Source organism: Zingiber officinale, chromosome 9B, assembly GCF_018446385.1.
Source record: "Zingiber officinale cultivar Zhangliang chromosome 9B, Zo_v1.1, whole genome shotgun sequence".
Taxonomy (NCBI): Eukaryota; Viridiplantae; Streptophyta; class Magnoliopsida; order Zingiberales; family Zingiberaceae; genus Zingiber; species Zingiber officinale.
Genome location: NC_056003.1, coordinates 596851 through 617174, shown reverse-complemented (window position 1 = coordinate 617174; position 20324 = coordinate 596851). Strand labels below are relative to the sequence as shown.

The window sequence follows — 20324 nt, the reverse complement described above, 5'->3', positions numbered from 1 at the left end:
CTCCCCGGTTATAACCAAGTAATTCATTGTGTCTCTTCCTTTTTAATTAGTCTTATATATTTTATGCAAGTGTTAATTTTGTTAAAGTTATAAAAGCTCGAGGAAGGTTTTTCATTTGTCTTTGAAGGGCTATTCACCTCTATCTAGCCGATCGCCAAGGGACCTAACAACATATTTTTTTCTGCAACTCGGACTCTCTAGTTGGGAGTTTGCTCTCAAGAGTTAGGAGTCTGCACTCAGGAGTCGGGAGTCTGCACTCGGAAAGCCACGAGTCTGCATTTGGAAAGTCGGGAGTCTGCAACTCAAACTCTACAATCTTCTGCAACTCAGACTCTCCAGTCAAGAGTGCACTCGGGAAATCGGGAGTCTACAACTCGGATTCTGCAGTCTTATGTAACTCAGACTCTCAAATAAAGAGTCTACAATTTAGATTTTGTAATCTTATATAACTCAGACTCTATATTGATCGACTCAAGGGCACGACCTATACTTATCATGCATAATAGACTACATAAAAAGTTAATTTAGACTATGTAAAATGGTAAAATATATAATTGTTGTAAAATTATGATCGATTGCTTTTCTAAGTTGGACATGTTGGGATGTATACTATAAGCCTAGCTTTTGTATGAACATCTGTTTTGAAATATTTTGAAATGAGAATCACTTTGGTCAAATGTTTGTATTTTATATTTATATATATGTCAATGTAGTTGTCAATTTAATTTATATTGTAGATAACATGGTGTGTGGTGCCACACAGAAGATTATGTTATCGATTCCTTATAAATTATAAATACTAGCTCACAACTAAGATGGGTTGGGACAAACTATTGGAACGGTTGTAGTGTAATTTGATATTAGTTTATCTTGACTATAAAATTACACTAGTACACTATGTGTGTATTGAGTAGGACCGTCTGAGGTTGTTTGATTTGTACTAACTATATAAAAGAACATAACCTCTGTTATTATGGATGTGCACCCTCTTAATCCCTATATAATAACAAATACGTATACTTAGTATTTATTCCTTTAACTTATTAATAGGTGAGATTTATTCGTTAAATCAATAGGCCCGATGAGTTGGGAGATAATATTATTTATATGGTATGTTGCTGATTATAGAAGAAATCTGTGTCCTAATTATTTATGTTGATGATGTCCCTTTGTGGAGTTCATAACAATTATCATGTAAACCCTGCAGGTGGACTTAGTCTGACATGATAATAAAGTTGAGTGATACTACTCTTGGAATCAGATATTAATTAATTGAATTGTTAATAACTCAATTAATTAACGGACATACGATATCTTAAACACAAGGAGATTAACGCACTCATGATAAGAAGGAGTCCATATTGTAATATGAGATTGGCGCGGTAGTTCAATAATAACCCTTTAGTGGTATGAGTTATTATTGATGGACTTGGGTTGGGTGTTCGGACCGAACACAGGAAGCCCAAGCCCATCAGGAGGCCTAAACCAATTCCTCCTCTATGTCCCTATTGTAACCTCTATATAAAATCTCGCATCCACCCATCCATAACTTGATTTGGTTTAACTGGGTTTGATTTAACTTAACTTGGTTTGATTTAACTTAATTTGGTTTGGTTTAACTTAGTTCGGTTTAACTTGGTTATAGAAAAAGAGATTTTTTCTAAATAGAATTCGGTTATAGAAAGAGAGACTTTTTCTAAACAGAATTCTGTTATTTTTCTTTCTTTGTAATCGACGGCAAGCCTATAAAAGGAGTAGGTGGTGACTCCTAAAACCTAATTTTCTAATTCCATAATTCTCTTCTCTCCTCCTAGGGCCGGCGGCACACATCCTTCTCCTTGTGGTCGGCGCCCCTCACCTCCCCTCTTCCTCCTTGGTGGCCGACGCCATCTTCACCTCCACAAAGGGCCGGCACCATTCTTCCTAAGTTAGGGCCGATGCCCCTCCCCTCATCCTTGAGGGTCGGTGCCCCTCCTTGCTAGGGTCGGCACCCCTCCTTGCTAGATCACTTGGTGGCCGGTGGTTTGGAGAAGAGGAAGAAGTTGAAGAAGAGGAAGAAGAAGAGAAGATGCCCCATCCTAGAGCCTCCTTTTGTAGCCGGCGGTTTGGAAACCGAGAAGAGAAAGATGGTGGTGTTGTCTTGGTAGATCGTCGCCCATACGACGTCCAAGAAGAGGAGAGGAATACGGTAGAAAATCAAGAGGTCTTTAGCTACAAAGAAAAGGTACAACTAGTTCTTTAATTCCGCTGCGTAATTAGTCGAGTTTTCTTTGTATCATTTTTGGAATACCAATACAAGAGGCCAGCGATCTTGTTCTTCGATTAAGGTGTGATTTGATCATTTAAGAACTTGCTTGATAAATCAAAAACATGTTTGATCGAACATACAGGTTGCTAGAAAAAATTTTATTTTTATACAATTTTTTTTTACAAACAAATTTAAACAGAACGAAATTTTAACGTCCTTTAGGACCACTCTCTTATTATTTTCTAGATCAAATGTGAATTATTTAAATTATCAATTAGATTAAGAGTATTCAAGCCAATCTAAACTATGACAAGTCAATTTAAACCGTATGGATAAAATAAAGTAGATTAAGAATACTGAAGTCAATCTAGACAATGACAAGTTTACAATAAAATAGATGAAGATTTGGTAAATCAATCTAGACAACGACAAATCAATTTAAAATAAAATAGATTAGGAATAGACCAGACAATTTTGACAATGACAAGTTAATTTAAATAATATAAAAGGATAAATGTAAAAATTTTGTAGAGTTAGGAGGGTCGACTTCTTCTTCAAATCTGAATAGCCTTTTATTTTTATCAATTAAAAACATAAATTGTTTAAATTATCAACAAGAAGAAATGACAAATTTTACATGGAAGTTTTAAAACATCAATTAAGCTTGTTTAGAAAAATATAAAATATCTTATTAAATTAGAAAACAAGAAGTTGCTTTTAATTAGAGAACAAGTTATCAAATAACGATGCTCTTTGAAATTTTATTGAAATGTTAAAATTTTAAAGAGACTATCAAATATCAGAATTTTTTATTATAAAGTATCCATAAAATTCTCTTTATATTGTAGATAAGTGTAGTTGTTCTCTCTATGTTGTAGATAAATTATCCATAAAATTCTCTTTATAAATTATTCATAAACATTGATCAAATTATCTACATTTACTGCTAAGTGTAGTTGTTCAATTAATTTATATTATAGATAACATGGTGTGTGATGTCACACACAGAAGATTGTGTTATCGATTCTTTGTAAATTATAAACAGTAGCTCACGACTAAGATGAAAAGGAACAAACCATTGGAATAGTCGTAGTATAAATAGGTATTAATTTATCTTGACTAATAAATTACACTAAATACACTCCAAGTGTATTAAGTAGGATCATTTAAGGTAAGTTCTTTTTATACTGATTTAATAAAAGAACAAGACCTTAGTTATTATGGAAGTGTTTGCTCTTAATCCTAATATAATAACAAACATATATATTTAGTATTTATTTCTTTGACTTACCAATGGGTGAGATTTAGCTCGATAAATCAATAAGCCCGATAAGTTGGGAAATGATATTACTTATAGTGTGTGTTGTTGATTATAGAAGGAAACTGTGTCCTAGTAATCTAGGTTGAGAATGCCCCCAAGAGGAGCTCATAAGGATTGTCATGTTAAACCCTACAGGTGGACTTAGTCCGACATGACGATGAGGTTGAGTGGTACTACTCTTAGACTAAGATATTAATTAAGTGAGTTGTCAGTAACTCATTTAATTAGTAGACATTCGACATCTTAAACACAGGGAGACTAACACACTCATAATAAGAAGGAGTCCAAAACGTAATTTGGGATTGGTGCGGTAGTTCAATAATAATTCTTTAGTGGTATGAATTATTATTGATGAAATTAAGTTGAGTATTCAGGGTGAACACAGGAAGCTTAATTTCATCAGACCAAAATCAATTCCTCCTTTCAGTCCCTATCGTAACCTCTTGTATATAGAGATTTATACCCACCATACCCACCTTCTTACCCACCTTAAGGCGGCCGGCCAAGCTTAGCTTGGAGCCCAAGCTAGGGTCGGCCAAACCAAGGTGTGAGGTGGCCGGCCCTAGCTTGAGTCCAAGCTTGGTGTGGTCGGCCATAATTAATTAAAAGGATTTTATTTTTTTAAAATTTTTCTTATGTGGATTCAGAGTTTAAAATTTAAATCTTTCCCTTTATAGCTTTCTACAAAGGATTAAGAAAAGATTTGATATCTTTCCTTATTTGTAGATTGATAGGAAGATTTTAATTTTGATAAAACTTTCTTTTTTTGTAACCATGTTCATGATTTTAAAAGAGAGTTTAAAATTTAAATCTTTCCTTTTATAGCTTTCTACAAAGGATTAAGAAAAGATTTAATATCTTTCCTTATTTGTAGATTGATAGGAAGATTTTAATTTTGATAAAACTTTCCTTTTTTGTAACCATGTTCATGATTTTAAAAGAGAGTTTTAAAATTAAATATTTTCTTTTATAAGTTTCTACAAAAGATTTGATATCTTTCCTTATTTGTAGATTGAAAGGAGATTTTAATTTTAGAGAAAACTTTTCTTTTTGGAAATCATCCACATGTTTAAAAGAAAGATTTTAATTTATAAAATTTCCTTTTATAACCCACCATAAAGGAAAAAATTATTAGAGAAATTTTTTATAAATTTCCGGAAACAAATTAGGAAGTTTTAATTCTTATGTGAATTAAACTTTCCTTGTTTGGAGCTTATAGGTGGTCGGCCATGTTAATAATGAAAAGGAAATTATTTTTTTAATTAAATAAATTTTATTTTTCATGGCAAAGGAATTAAGAAAGTTTTTTATTTAAATTTCCTTATTTGTCAAGACCAAGAATTATAAAAGAGGGGGTAGAGGTGCCTTCATGGGTAACAACTCTATTCTATTTCTTCCTCTCTTTTCCTCCTTGGTGGTGGCCGACCCTATTGCTTTTCCCTCTTCCTTTTCTTTCTTCTTCATTGGCCGAACCTCATCATCTCTTGGAGCTTGAAGATGATCGGGTTCTAGCTTGGAGAAGAAGGAGAGAAATGAAGCATCCCTTTGGAGCTTGATGGTGGTGGCCGAACCTCATCTATTCTTGGAGTACTTGTGGTGGTCGAACCTTGCAAGGAGAAGAAGGCTTTGGGTGGTTCTCATCTTGGTAGATCGTTGCCCACACAATGTCTGGGATAAGAAGATGAATACGGTAGAAGATCAAGAGGTTGTTGTATACAAAGGAAGGTATAACTAGTAATTATTTCCCGCATCATACTAGTTTTTCTTTTGTATGAATTCCAAACACAAGAGGCATTAGATTCTAGTTTTTCGAATTGTAATTCGAGTTTGTGTTTTTCTTTGTTTTTCGAATTTGTGATTCGATTGTTCTTTTTGGTTAAACCTAGAGTTATATAAGGAAATTAAATATTAGTTTTCCTTAAAAGGCTTTGTCTAGGCGGTGGTGGATGCTCCCATACCCAAGAAGATCATGTGCCTCGCCATGCAGTCCTGGAAGTCAATTTTAGAAATTAATATTTAATTAAATTTATAACATAGGTTGATTTGGATCAATAGTGTTAAGTTCCGCTTGCGATCCAAGTCTAAACCATTAAGAACAGATAAGTTAAATTTGGAATCAATAATGTTAAGTTCCATTTGCGATTCCTAATTTAACTTCTAAAGAACACAATAGGTTGTTTAGGAAAATGTTCGATACTTGTACAAAATTTTTGTACAGTGGAACCGGTACGATCCTCCTAGGACCAACCAACAATCTGGTGATTAGAAGGGGGGCCCGCTCGGTAGGAGGTCAAAGTGGTCAACGTCCTAGGCTGGTATCCGATTGGCCGAATTACCCTCCCGGTCGGCAGGAAGAGTAATCGGTTCGACATTTCGACAGCTTGGTCAGATATCGAGCTTCCAACGCTCGTAAAACTCAGCATGTGGAGACAAAGGCCGAGCGACCACCCCGCTCGGATAGACAGTGGACGCAGCCTCGACTCGACAGGCAGGGTCCCTTGCTCGATTTGGTGGAGTCGGACAGCAGCTCATTAGCCGAGCGGATGATCGGCTTGGCCGTTGCATCACCCAGACGGCCGAGTGACTCTCCCGTCCGACCCAATAAAAGACAAAAAGGGGCAGTTGGTGATATCTTCCTAGGGGCTAGTGTCATCGGCAGGCAACATGGTTGGCGATATGGTCAGACAGAGAATCGTACGGTGGAAGCTTCCACTGTCACGTCAGGGATATGCTCGGGTTGTTAATGTAGGGCGTCAGACACGCTTTTCTGACACATCATTTGCAGGTATGTTTTGAGAGGCGTGCGCACCTCGAGAAGCATGTATGCACCTCCTAGGAGCCTTATATAAGGACCCCTAAGATTTCGGCGGAGGTATATCAATACTGTAGCTACAGTTACGCCACTGCTTCTTTTTCTCTACTTCATTCTTCATTTTGGGCTACGATAGGGACTGAGACTAGGCTTTGGGTGGATATAAGGCTTTATATAAGAGGCTATAATAGGGACCGAGAGGAGGAATTGGTTATGGTCTCCCGATGAACTTGAGCTTCCCGTGTTCGCCCCGAACACTCAACTCAAGTTCATCAATAATAACTCATACCACTAAAGAGCTATCATTGAATTACCGCACCAATCCCAAATTATATTTTGGGCTTTTTCTTATTATGAGTGTGTTAGTCTTCCCGTGTTTAAGATATCAAATGCCCACTAATTAAATGAGTTACTGACAACTCACTTAATTAATATCTAGCTCCAAGAGTAGTACCACTCAACCTTATTGTCATGTTGGACTAATTCCACCTGCAGGGTTTATAGGACAATCCTTATGAGCTCTTCAAGGGGACATCATTAACCTAGATTACTAGGACACAGTTTCATTCTATAATCAACAACACACCATATAAATAATATCATTTCCCAACTTATCGGGCCTATTGATTTATCGAATTAAATTGCATCCTTTGATAAATTAAAGAAATAAATATTAAGTATACGTGCTTATTATTATATCATGATTAAGAGTACATACTTCCATAATAACAAAGGTCTTGTTCTTTTAAAGAGTCAGTATAAAAAAGGAACTACCTCAAATGGTTCTGCTTAATACACTCATAGTGTGCTAGTGTAATTTATTAGTCAAGATAAACTAATACCTAATTACATTACAATCACTCCAATGGTTTCTCCCATTCCATCTTGGTTGTGAGCAACTATTTATAATTTATAAGGAACTGATAACATGAACTTTTGTGTGTCTCCTCACACTATGTTATCTACAATATAAATTAAACGGATAACTACACTTAGCATAAATATAAACATTTGACCAATGTGATTCATATTTCAAAAATAATTGTTTACAAAAGCTAGACTTTTAGTATGCACTCTAACAGAAGGGGCTCATAATGTAATATGAGATTGGTGTGGTAATTCAATAATAACTCTTTAGTAGTATGAGTTATTATTGATGAACTTGAGTTGGGTGTTCGGGTCGAACACAGGAAGCTCAAGCTCATCAGGAGGCCAAAACCAATTTTTCCTCTAGGTCATTGTTGTAGTCTCTATGTATAAAGCCACGCATCCACCCAAGTCATCCTTATGGTCGACCACATCCTTGCTTGGTGCCCAGGCAAGGGGTCGGTCAAGATGGGTTTAAAGTGGGTTTTTAATTTTTTAAATATTTCTTTTTTAGTCATCTACAATGTTTTAAAAGAGAGATTTTAAATTTTAAAAACTTTCCTTTTTTGAAGCCATCCACATGGTTTTAAAAGAGAGTTTTAAATTTAAAAAATCTTTTCTTTTATAGCCATCTACAATGGTTTAAAAGAGAGATTTTATTTTTGTTAAAACTTTTCTTTTTTGTAACCATGATTTAAAATAGAGGTTTTAGTTTTAAAATCTTTCCTTTTTATAGCCATCTGCAATGTTTAAAAGAGGGATTTTTAATTTTAAAACTTTTCTTTTGTAGTCATCCACAATAGGAAAATTAAAAGAGAGATTTTAATTGTTGTTAAAATCTTTCCTTTTTAGCCATTACCAAGGATTCTAAAAAAGGATAGATGGTGCCTTAGAGGAAATAATCATCTACACAATTTCTATTCCTCTTCTAGTCTCCTTGTGGTCGTCCCCCTCATATTCTTATTCTCCCCTTGTTTTCTCACCTAAGGCCGGCGACATCATGAGGCTTCAACCATCTTGTGGCCGGCGGGTTGCAAGGAAGAAAGAAGAACAAGAGGTGGTGTTCCTAGCTTTAATCCCTTAATGGCCGAAAGTCTTGGAAGAAATAATGACTTGGGTGGTCTTTACGTCTTGGTAGATCGTCGCCCACACGACGCCCAAGAGGAGGAGAGGAATACAGCAGAAGATCAAGAGGTCTTTAAGATACAAAGAAAGGTATAACAAGTTAATTGTTTCCGCTGTGTACTAGTTTATTTTCCCTTTGTATGGATCCTGAAGTACCAACACAAGATGCTAGCGATCTTGTGCTTTGATTGAGGTTTCTGTAGTTTAACCTAGGGTTTACTATAAGGAGTTTAAATATTCAATTTCTTTGAAAGACTCTGACTAGGAAGTGGTGGATGATCTCATACCCAAGAAGGCCGAGTGCCTCGCTAACGACCTGGAAGCCAATCCTTGAAATAGATATTTAATTAACTTCTGTAATATGGTTTAACTTCTGATGAACACATGGGTTGAACTTGGATTAATAATGTTAAGTTTCGTTTGTAATCCAAGTTTAACTTCTGAAAAGCACATGAGTTACTAGGAACAGTTATGTACTTGTACAAATTTTTGTATAGGGGAAACAGAACGGAATTCCGAATAGCGCCAACACGGGTGGTCTGGCCCTTGGGCCGAGTGGAATGGTCGTTCGGCCAACATTCCACTGTCCGAGCTTCGTTGTTGTGCCGAGCTATATCTGAGTGTGACTGCTCAGTTGCGATCCTATTTCGTCGGTTCCGAGGTTTGATGTAAGTCCGAGAGAGCTGGCCGCTCGGCTTATGCCTCGCCGGCACATGATTTTCTAAGCGTCGGAAGCTCAGTATGCGACTTAGCTATGGTAACCTCGGGTTGATATCGACCCGGCAATGAAGATAACGTCGAGCGGAGGCTGCTGAAGCTGGACTTGGAAGATGAATCGCATGCTAAAGCCACCGTTCGATTGATGGCCTACTGCCAGAGGATGAAGCAAAACTACAATCGGAGGGTGATCCCGAGGTCGTTCCAGGTCGGTGATCTGGTATAGAAGAAAGTAAAGCCGGTCGACGACGCCACCAAGCTTGATAGCCATGTCGATATCAACCCGAGGTTACCACATCTCGGTCGCATACCGAGCTTCTTGCGCTCAGAAAACCATATGCCGACGAGACATACGCCGAGCGGCCAACTCGCTCGGGCTTACATCGAACCTCGGAACCGGTGAAACAGGATCGCAGCCGAGCAGTCACAGTCAGATATAGTTCGGCACAACAACGGAACTCGGATAATGGAATGTTGGCCGAACGGCCACTCCACTTAGCCCAAGGGCCAGACCACCCGGACGGCTAAGGGCTGGCTGAGCGGTCATCCTGCTCGACCCATTAACAGACAAAATGAGGATCAACCGATATCCTCGTGGGAACTCGTGTCATCGACAGACGGCGTGGTTGGCGGCATGGTCAGGTAGAGGATCGTACGACGGAAGCTTCCACTGTCATGTCAGAGATATACTCGGGTCATTGTGGTATGGTGTCACGGACACTTTCCTGACATGTCTTTTCAGGGGAAGCTTCGAGAAGCGTGCACACATGCTTCCAGAGCCTTATATAAGGAGCCCCAAGCTTCGACGGAGGTATGCTAAGATTACTGTAGCTACTGTTACTCTATTTCTTTCGATTCGCTTCCTTCTCTACTCCCACATCGTCGGTGACTGATTTGAGCGTCGGAGGGCCATCGCCGGGGAACCCCTCCTCGGCTCGGCACTGACGATGCTGTGGTTACAGGTCCATCTAGCTCGGAGCCCACAACAGGAGCTCCACGTCCCCAACATCCATCACTTCGACTTTCGGACATGATCAAAATATATATATATATATATATATATATATATATATATATATATATATATATATATATATATATATATATATATATATATTTATTTAATTGACCATCAACATAAATAATTTTTTATAAATTAAATATTTAATTTGTTTATAAACGATTTGATTTATTTATTGCGTATTAAAAAAGGCGTTATGGCTTTAAAATGAATTTTAAATGGGTTGTGCCAATTTTCCTGGTTATATTGCTAAACTAAATATGCTATATTTATTACTAAACGCCGTTATTGGATTTCGGTCAGTAATAGAAAATTCCACGTTTTCATCCCGTGGAACGGAAAGTGGACTTGCATTCTGTTTAATTTATCCCAAAAGCTCACATCCAGTACCCAGCCCCCGCACCATGGCCTACTTCGCTTCGGCGCTCGCCTTCCTGGCGCTTCTACCATGGAGTCGGATCACCGCCGCTGACCCTCAGACCAACCTCATCCTCAACGCCTGCAGCTTAATCAACGTGACCAACACCACCGCCTTCGCCGCCACTATCAACCGCACCTTCGCCCACCTCCACTCCACCATCTCCTCTGCCGCTCCCAGCAGCTCCGACTCTCACTTCGCGACCGCGCAGAACAGCGACCCTCAATTCTACGCGCTCTTTCAGTGCCGCGGCTACCTATCCACCGCCGACTGCCTCACTTGCTTCTCTGCCGCCGACGTCCATATCCGCCGCTATTGCGGCCCCGCCAATGGCGCCCGCATCATCTACGACGGGTGCTTCCTCCGCTACGAGAGCGCCCCCTTCTTCGACCAGGACACCCGCCTGGAGTACATAAACTCATGCGGTTACGGCAACTCGATGAACCGGTTCCACGTAGCCGTTCGGCAGCTGTTAGAGGATTTGAACGCCGCCACGCCGAAAACCCCGACGTTTTTCGCTGCGGCGGAGAGGGAGGGGGTGTTCGCGGTGGCGCAGTGTGTGGAGACAGTGAGCGAGGAAGCGTGCGAGCAGTGCCTGGAGACGGCGTTCTACAACGTGGGGCTGTGTCTGCCGAGCTCCGACGGGCGGGCTCTGGACGTCGGATGCTTCATGAGGTACTCCAACGTGTCCTTCTTCCCGGCCAATCGAACGGTGGATCTGTCGCCTTACTTGACGAATTCAGGTGCTGTGTCTCCTCCATTGGCCCGTTCACCAATTAACTGAACCACATTTTTATTTCAAATATACATAGAAATTAATGTTATAAAAACATAAAAATAATTACGAAAATATTTGTCTTGGAATCGAGAGTTTCAGTTCCTCGATTTTTTATACGAATTTAATGATTTTTAATTCCAAAATGCGCTTACAAAATAAAATAAAATAAAATAAAATAGCCAATGTTTTTATATATAAAAAATATGTCGCTAAACTCACAGTTGTCATTATTTCGCCGGATCTTTCTTCGGCAACTAGTTTGTGTTAATCTTTTCAAGAGCCAATGTTTTCTTTCCGATTTAAGCTCGGAATGTGACGATGGAACATGGAAGAGCGAAATCGAGCAAGAAGGGAGCCCTAATTGGGGCAGTTGCTGGAGGAGTCGGCGGCCTGTTGCTTCTTCTAGGGGCTATATCTCTTCTGTGGATCAGAAGATCTAGAGATCAACGAAATCCTTCTGAAGGTTTATGAATCTCATCTTATTTTTATCGGTCTGCTAATTTCCCATCAAGTTTGGACTTGTGGTCTTTCTCCAGGTGCCTAGTAGGTAGTAATAAGCTCAAAAATCATCATTTTGTTTGATTAGGCCGGCCGGGAATTGAGATATACATATCGATTTTCATCACAAATTTGTTAGTCAACCAAGTTTCTGCTATCATTAGAAGAGTCAGTTAAGGCGGCCATGTCAGGTTGTGAAGCAGTCGCATCTGTGTTGATTCAAACTTAAAAGCGAGTATGACTTCATACCAATTATTTTTCTATGGCATAGTTATGTCATTGACAAATGCTTGCTTTTGAAGTGTGCATTATAGCCACTATCAAACATTAATAGGGTAAACCTGCTTCATGGCTCTTTACCTTGAAACACAGAAGCTCAATCTCCTTATCTTTTCCAAAGACACAAACAATTTAAATTCTTTATGATTTCGATGCTAATATCTAGATAGCCATAGGTGCATGATTGATGCTGACAGAACTTTGTTTGAGATAATATTTATGTTTCATCATTCTATTAGCTTGTACTATGAAGGGTCGGGAGGTCTCCACGGGTGCCTAGTTGGTTAAAAGGTGATAGATTTATTATAATAGGGCAGACAATTCTCGGCGGGAACATGCTCTCGGAGAAAAAACTCCTCCCACCTCCTAGTCATTTGGCGGTCGGCTATAAGCTGATCCTGTGATTTATCTCCCTTCACATAACCCGGGACAGACTGTGAGGGACATCTGGGATAAGCGTAATCAACTTTTGTTATAATTGTAGGATAAAGGGGAACCTTGGTGCAATGGTAAAATTGCTGCAATGTGAACTAGTAATCATGGATTTGAGTCGCGAAAATAATCTTTTGTAATGCTTAGAATAAGATTGTGTATAATAGACTCAATGTGGTCCAATCTTTTTTCGAGTCCCTTATTGGCAGAAGTTTCGTGCACCGAACTATTTTTTTTTAATGCTTGTACAATCTTGTGTCACTATTTTGAATCAGCTCCTCCTTAGCTTTGTCGTTGAACATCAACATGCAGAGGTTACTTGGGTTCATATTCTGCTTGTTTAGTATTGAAGTATAAAGAGGTGTTTAAGATTGATTCTGTCATTCCAATTAAACATGCTTATTTTCAAGCTGAGCATTGTGTTTGTTCAAGACCATTTGTTGTGTTTATTTTAATTAGCATTTTGTTGCCGGAGCAGATTTAGGGGTTTCTCACGTTGATTCACATTCATTTACTAGGTCTAGTGCCTTTATTGTTTCTTGTTTTATCTTTGTGCAGGAGATACATTGGGGGAATCCACATTACAAGGGTCACTAAATTTCCATTACAAGGATCTAGACAATGCTACAAATAATTTCAGTGAAAAAAATAAAGTAGGAAAAGGAGGATTCGGGGATGTATACAAGGTGAAGTCCTCAACTGTTAAAGATGTTGCTTTCTTGATGAATCATAATTTCCAAGTGAAATTTTTGGGAGAAGTATGTGATCATTTTTTTATCAACAGAAAATATTAAAAAAAAGTTAGTATATATAATCGTATCCATACTATACTTATTCTAACACAGAATGAATGCAGATGTATTGACAATTATAATTTTGACAGGGTCAATTTAAAAATGGGAGAACAGTTGCTGTAAAACGGCTGACAATTACTCAAACCAGTAGAGCAAGGGCTGATTTTCAGAACGAAGTGAAGCTCATTAGAAATATTCATCATAGAAATTTAGTTAATCTGCTTGGATATTCTAGCAAATGCGACAATTTTCTTCTTGTCTATGAGTATATGGCAAATGGCAGCCTTGACAAGTTCATATTCGGTAACTCCTTATTTTTCACTTACAGTAGCTTGCATTTTACTTTGAATTGTATGCTTTGTTGTTTAATATGAACCTCAGTATTGTTTCAAAATCATTTGAAAGGCAATAAACGTGGGTTCCTCAACTGGAGGCAGAGATTTGATATAATTGTTGGGGTAGCTCGCGGTCTTGCTTACTTGCATCAAGAATTCCTTGTTCGTATCATACACCGGGATATAAAATGCAGCAACATTCTTCTTGATAACAATTTCCAGCCAAGGGTTGCAGATTTTGGGCTGGCACGACTTCTCCCTGAGGACAAGAGTCACGTTAACACTATATTTGCTGGCACTTTGTGAGTTAACATTATTCGGAATTCTTTGTTAGTGCCATTCATCTACAGTCATTTTCCTTGGTAATTGTTTCTTTTATGATGCATCAAAGAAAGTGTACATCTACTGATTCAAAATTCGCCATGTATCATGCAGTGGATATACAGCACCTGAGTATGCAATTCATGGGCAGTTATCTGAAAAGGTTGATACATATAGCTATGGCATTGTTGTCCTTGAAATAATCAGCGGCCGGAAGTGCAACGACATAAAACTCCAACCTGTTACTCAATATCTTCTTGAATGGGTAATGACAGTTAACTATTATGATACATCAAACTTGTTTCGTTTCTGTATCTGCTTTTATTATGACAAATATTCGATAGGAGTAATGTTCTAGGATCAGCCAGTGCTTTGATCCTTCATCTATTTCCTGTTCTGAAACAGGCCTGGAAATTATACGAACGAGACTTGTTATTGGAGATGGTGGATGAAACCTTGGATCCTAGTGACTATACACCAGAAGAAGTTAAAAGGATCATTAAGATTGCTCTTCTCTGCACCCAGTCTACGGTTGCTGCAAGGCCAACCATGTCAGAGATTGTAGTTCTGCTGGTGAACCAAACTGATGATGCTCTTCATCCAACAAGACCTACCTTCATAGAGGCCAGCAATAGGGTTTATGGAGAAGCATCTTCATCCCCTGCTGGCTCAACTTCGACTCCAGTTGCAGCTTCACATGCAACTTTCTCGACGTTTCAATTTTCTGCTCGTTGATGTTCACAACGAATATATCATTCATAAAGATCCATGGTGCGAGTCACATTGTATAAAGTATTTGAGGTGTTGTCATCATGAGGTCTGGGGTTCGAATCCGAGATATTATTCCAAAGACTAGTAGTCGTCCGTGATTTACCTCCTTTGTGTTGGCCTTGGGACAGGTTGGCGGGGGCGCTGGGGTGAGTATATTCGTCTTTTGCCACCATGATGCGAGTCATATCTTACTATTTTATTAAAAATCTCCCCCCTTTACTAACTAACTTTAGTGAAGCATAAAATAAATTTAAGTTAATATCTTTTTTTCTACTCACAATAAAAATAATTCCAAGGTTTATTAGTAATTCCACAAGCGAAACAATCGGAGGGAGATCTTTCATATCTTTCGAGATCCACCCTACAATATGGGGTCAAAAAGCCAAAATAAGTAATTCGTTTTTAGCCCTTATAAAAAGAAAACTAATTCTTGAACCTCTTTCACGCCCATGTCACGTCGAGGTACTGCAGAAGAAAAAACTGCAAAATCCGATCCAATTTATCGTAATCGATTAGTTAACATGTTGGTTAACCGTATTCTGAAACACGGAAAAAAATCATTGGCTTATCAAATTTTCTATCGAGCCATGAAAAAGATTCAACAAAAGACAGAAACAAATCCACTATCTGTTTTACGTCAAGCAATATGTAGAGTAACTCCCGATATAGCAGTAAAAGCAAGACGTGTAGGCGGATCGACTCAAACAATCAGAGATCTAGAGTTCGAGACTCAGTTGCGACATATTATTATAAATTTTTCTCATCATTAATTTTCTCTGGTTGTTTTATATAAAAAAACATAGTTCTCTTTAGTCCCACGTCTTAGAATTGACAACACTATGATTAAAGAAGTTTCTATAAATATTTTAGACCGACAATGTTAAAAAATATATTTTTCTTAGTTTTTTTTACTAAGATAAGTATAATATTAAATTAAATTAATTTTTTTCATAGGGAAGTCGTAAGGGTAACACTCAAAAATCCAAACAATTCAGATTTTCAAAGACTTAAATAATTCAGATTTTCAAGTACTTTACCCTAATGACTCTACTTTAATATTTTAATACTAAAATATTTTAATTAATATAATTTCATTATAAAGGGTCAATATAATTTTAATGTATTATATTACACATGCGACGCGTGTGCACGATCATTAGTCTGTATAAAGTGTTTGAGCCTGAGAATTGGATTGGCACGATTCTTGTGTAATTGTCTTCTAGTTATAGAGCAGTTGTTTAAACTGACCACTCCGATGATGTTTTAGACTACAATTTCTTTGCTCCAAACAATTTTTAGAAACAAAGGAAAAATGACGATAATTTAATTATTTAAGAGAACACCATCAAAAGGTAGTTATACTTTATTAGGAGAATAAGAAAAATAATTTGACAATTTGAATAAAATAATTTCAAATGAAGGAAGACTAAGACTACTGCTTGCAAGTCAATCCAGACAATGTGGGAGGGTAGGATATAGAGTTTTTATAAAATTATGACCGACTTCTTTTCCAAGTTAATTCGAATGGTTTAGGATTTAGAATTTTAGGGTTTAGGGTTTGAATGGTCCCTTATTTTTCATTACGTGTGAATTATCTAAATTATTAATTAAATGAAGGAAAATTAGGAGTATTCCACTCAGTTTAGACCCCGAGTCAATTTAGACAATGTAGAATTATGATCTTTTTTTTTTCTTTCAAGTTTGATCAAGCTACTTTGATAGGAGAATAAGAAACCTAACTTGAGATTTGAATAAAATTTATTCACAATTTCAAATAAAAAGTTGGTGTATTCAAAGTCAATCTAAACAATCAACTTCTTTTTTAAGTTTGAATGGTCCTTTGTTTTTTTTCTCGATCAAGTGTTAATTATCTAAACTATCAATTAACTAAAGAAAAAGTAGGAGTATTCAAGCCAACTTATACCGTCTAGAGTGTAGAATGGTAAGACTTCTTTTCTATGTTTGAATAGTCTCTTTTTGTCTAAATTACAAATTAAGGACAAAATGACAAAATTTGTATGGAGGTTTTAAAACATAAATTAACTAGTTTAAAAAAATTTATAAAATATCTTGTTAAATTAGAAAATATGAAGTCCTATTAATTAGAGAATCTACCAGATGTATCTTGTAAACAGGCTATCAAATATGCACACTGTTTAAAATTTTATTAAAATGTTGAAATTTTAAAGAGGCTATCAAATATGAAAATACTATAAACTATCCACAAAATTCTCTTAATTTTTTTTATTATTTAATACTCTATTGCATCACTTCATTAATTAATAATAGAATTTTATTATAGCTGATCAAAACTAAAAGGTTAAACTTCTACTTTAAGAGTATCTACATCAGTTACCCTATTCAAAGATTTTACCCTAAATTTTGGATAAGTTAACTAAAAATTCTCTACATCAGTTACCCTATCCATTCCCTAAATTTAGATTTGATGAATAATGATTCTCTAAATTTAGGGAATGAAACCTCTACCCTAAAAATAAAATAATATTTCTTTTTAATCTCTCTCCTTCCACTCAATCTCTCTCCTTCCACTCATTTCATAAATATAATAATAAAAAATAGAAGAAAGAGAAAAAAATAATAAAAAATTAAGGATGATGGAAATTTTAGGGTATTTGATGTAGTGTGTAGTAAAAAGTAATTATCTAAATTTAATAAAGTAGATCATTTATTCTAAATTTTAGATATAGTAATAGAGAAACTGATGTGGATGCTCTAATAATGGCACACACATTGGTCAGGGCAAAAATGAAATTTCATTCGACTAGTTCGTTTGCTATACAATGGGCCGGTCCATAAATCGTGAAGTTGCTCGTATTATTGTAATTACATCTACTTCGTTCCATCGCCCTCTTTGCTCTTGCGGAGAACGAACAGGAGATTCTTCTCCAAATTCGTCTCTTCTGCCTCGAATCCCTTCTCCTGTTTCTCCAAATCAACGGGTCCATGGAACCAGTTGGGGTGGTTTCTTCACACCATAGGGGTTTTGATCGCTTCCGTTGTGGAATGGTGCGATAAATCAACTTTGAGCCGTGGTTTCAGATTAGGGTTGTCTGACCGGAGAGTGGGAGATATGTATAGTGGTGGGAACGGATCGAAGATGGAGGTTGGATTCTTAGATCGGAAGCGGATCAACGATGCGCTTGATAAGCACCTAGAGAAATCCTCGCCGTCGACCTCCAGGGGCTTGATCGTCAAGGATAAGGACAAGCTCACGCTGCCGTCTTCCGCCTCGGAGAAGCAGCCGGAGCACAGTTCCTTGTCGAAAAATAAAGGTTCCGATGGTAAAGTTTCTTTTTTTAAAAAAAAATTATTGGACCTCGTATTGTACAAATTTCTGCTTTATAGAATGTTCTTTGTTTATCACCATTGCTTGAGTTGGCTTTTCACGTTGTTTATAGGAAATGTGCAATTTAAATAAATGTATTTGCACATAATCATTTGGAAATATAATGACGTCCTATTTATGCATGATCAGTTCGCTAAGCCTATTAGGGGGCAATGTTGGTTATGCATCAAATTTACGAATCTGATCTTGATATTATGAACTGTTTTCTTTTCCTTGCTTCATGTCCATTTCCTTATTCTGTAACTTGCGGAATCATGGCATGCAAGATCTGAAGCAAATGTTAACTTTGCCTAAGGAAGCTCTAATTAAGCTCCATGCACTCTATTACTAATCTGATTGATTAAAGCATTATCTGAGTATTGGGTGGTGTTTTATTTATGACATATGGATACATGGTCCTTACTATTTCATCCGACTTGCAGGTGAAGCAGATGCTTATTGCTCTGCTATCTGAATCTGAGATGAGATTAGCTGATGAGGTTGCGGAGTCGATCCTAGATAAGATTTGCAGTCACATCTGTTTTCATAACTATGAGAAACTAGCAAATGCTTCAATGATTCCTAATTTTTCTTGAACAGACATTCCAAGAAGCAGATGCAAATCAGGATGGAAAAATAGATAAAATCCAATGGGTAACTTTTGTTTCTTGTAATCCATCATCGATGAAGATTATGACCCTTCCATATCTCAGACAAGTCATTCTGCTGTTAGAAAAATTGTACGCATTGTAGCTGAGGATGCCTTGTGCAGCAATAACTTTGTATTTCTTGCACAGTTCTGCACAAATACCAAAGTTATTAAAATGATAAAGATTAAACTATTGATCTTTTTCCATAGTTTAAAATATTTTTTCATGTTGTCACCTAATTTGTAAAAGCATCTCTCTTATGTGAGAAATTTGATGAAACAAGCCCTAAATTTCACAGTTATTACATTAGAGAAATTTTGACTGAAAGGATTCTTTTTGTAGCAACTAATAACTTCTGTGAGAGACTTAAGCCACATAATCAGTATGCTATTTTGATTATTAGTACATGTGCAAAAGCACTTCAATCGTACCTGCTCATAACCTGATGCATGTTGAATGTGCAGGGACATAACTACAACTTTTCCAAGTTTTGTATTCTATTCTGAGGTCGAGGACATTGCTACATGATGAGTGTTGCCTTAACACAAACAAGGAGATTTCAAAACAGTAAGGCAGCTGCTGTTCCATGAAGTAAAAAAAACAAACTACATATGAACTGATTGCCATTCTGTCAAAGTTTCTAGCCACAGCTTTATAATGCATTTGCGTATTGCGTTGAATGACTGCTAGTGATTTTAATGCACTTACGAGTTTCTGAGGATGATATCTAAACGCGTATACATATGATATCTCTCAGTAACTTTATCTCTGCCAAATTTGATGTGGAAGTTATACAAGTTTTTACTTCTTTTTGGTGCCTTTTCTTCTGAATTTATGTTGTTCAAATGTATTCTGTAAAATTTATACTCTTACATATTTTCCTTCAATGTGTGTAAACACCACCTTAATTGGGCATGGCGTATGGTTTCTCCATCTTACGCGGTGGAGAGTGTACTAACTGGTGGTAAAAGATGGAGCCGTTACCTTAGCGGCCCCTCTAAATCGATCCAATACATTTTAAAAGGGATAAATCATACGATTACTCGGTCTTAAATGTTTCTTCCACAATAAGTAGAGGGTGGATTAGCGTCACCATTGGAAGTGGAGGTAGATTTTCAATTATTTTTTAATGAGGCAATTCGATGAAAATCCATCTATCAAAATTGTAACTTGTGTATTTTATTTTATTTTGTTTGGTACACTTATCTATCTAAAATATCTTTTTCACTTTTTTTTTTTTCCATTTCATACATAAACTATTTTGACTATTTGACTCATCATGTTTGTTTTAAGTTCTCAAACTCACAATGAAGTATGGATTGTGGCTAAGTCATAATTCTATCGAAATTAACTCTGTCAATGAAATATACGCAATCTAATTAAAAAAAAAAAGGTCAAAGAGAATTGGCTTGAAATGACCATTTAATCAACTCATTTTATTAAAAAAACAAAACTCTTTTCTTACTTTTCGTATTTTGAATATGTAGATTAAATTCTTTTGAACAAAACTATTGATGAAAAATATATTAAGATGTTATTTTGATATATTTTTTAAAAATGAAGTTGCTCTATCTTAATGAAGAATAAAGGG

General features: G+C 36.8%; 2 protein-coding genes across 5 annotated transcripts; both read left to right on the top strand.

The window, feature by feature from the left end:
• Positions 1-10509: 10509 nt before the first annotated feature.
• Positions 10510-14821, top strand: LOC122022254 (cysteine-rich receptor-like protein kinase 2). Its single transcript, XM_042580204.1, has 7 exons — positions 10510-11272; positions 11612-11770; positions 13075-13202; positions 13400-13613; positions 13716-13947; positions 14081-14231; positions 14372-14821. The coding sequence occupies exons 1-7, from the start codon at positions 10516-10518 to the stop codon at positions 14699-14701; spliced, it is 1971 nt and encodes a 656-aa protein (XP_042436138.1). The 5' UTR covers positions 10510-10515; the 3' UTR covers positions 14702-14821.
• A 2744-nt stretch (positions 14822-17565) lies between these two features.
• LOC122023470 (calcineurin B-like protein 1) lies at positions 17566-19552 on the top strand. Of its 4 annotated transcripts, none has more exons than XR_006123152.1 (4): positions 17566-18039; positions 18527-18583; positions 18684-18737; positions 19198-19552. XR_006123152.1 is itself a non-coding variant. In XM_042581587.1 (4 exons), the coding sequence occupies exons 1-4, from the start codon at positions 18037-18039 to the stop codon at positions 19259-19261; spliced, it is 264 nt and encodes an 87-aa protein (XP_042437521.1). In that variant the 5' UTR covers positions 17566-18036; the 3' UTR covers positions 19262-19552. The 4 variants fall into 4 exon arrangements, 1 of the variants encoding a protein (XP_042437521.1); XM_042581587.1 differs by having other exon boundaries at positions 18684-18823; XR_006123151.1 differs by having other exon boundaries at positions 17566-18030; positions 18527-18737.
• Positions 19553-20324: the final 772 nt, after the last annotated feature.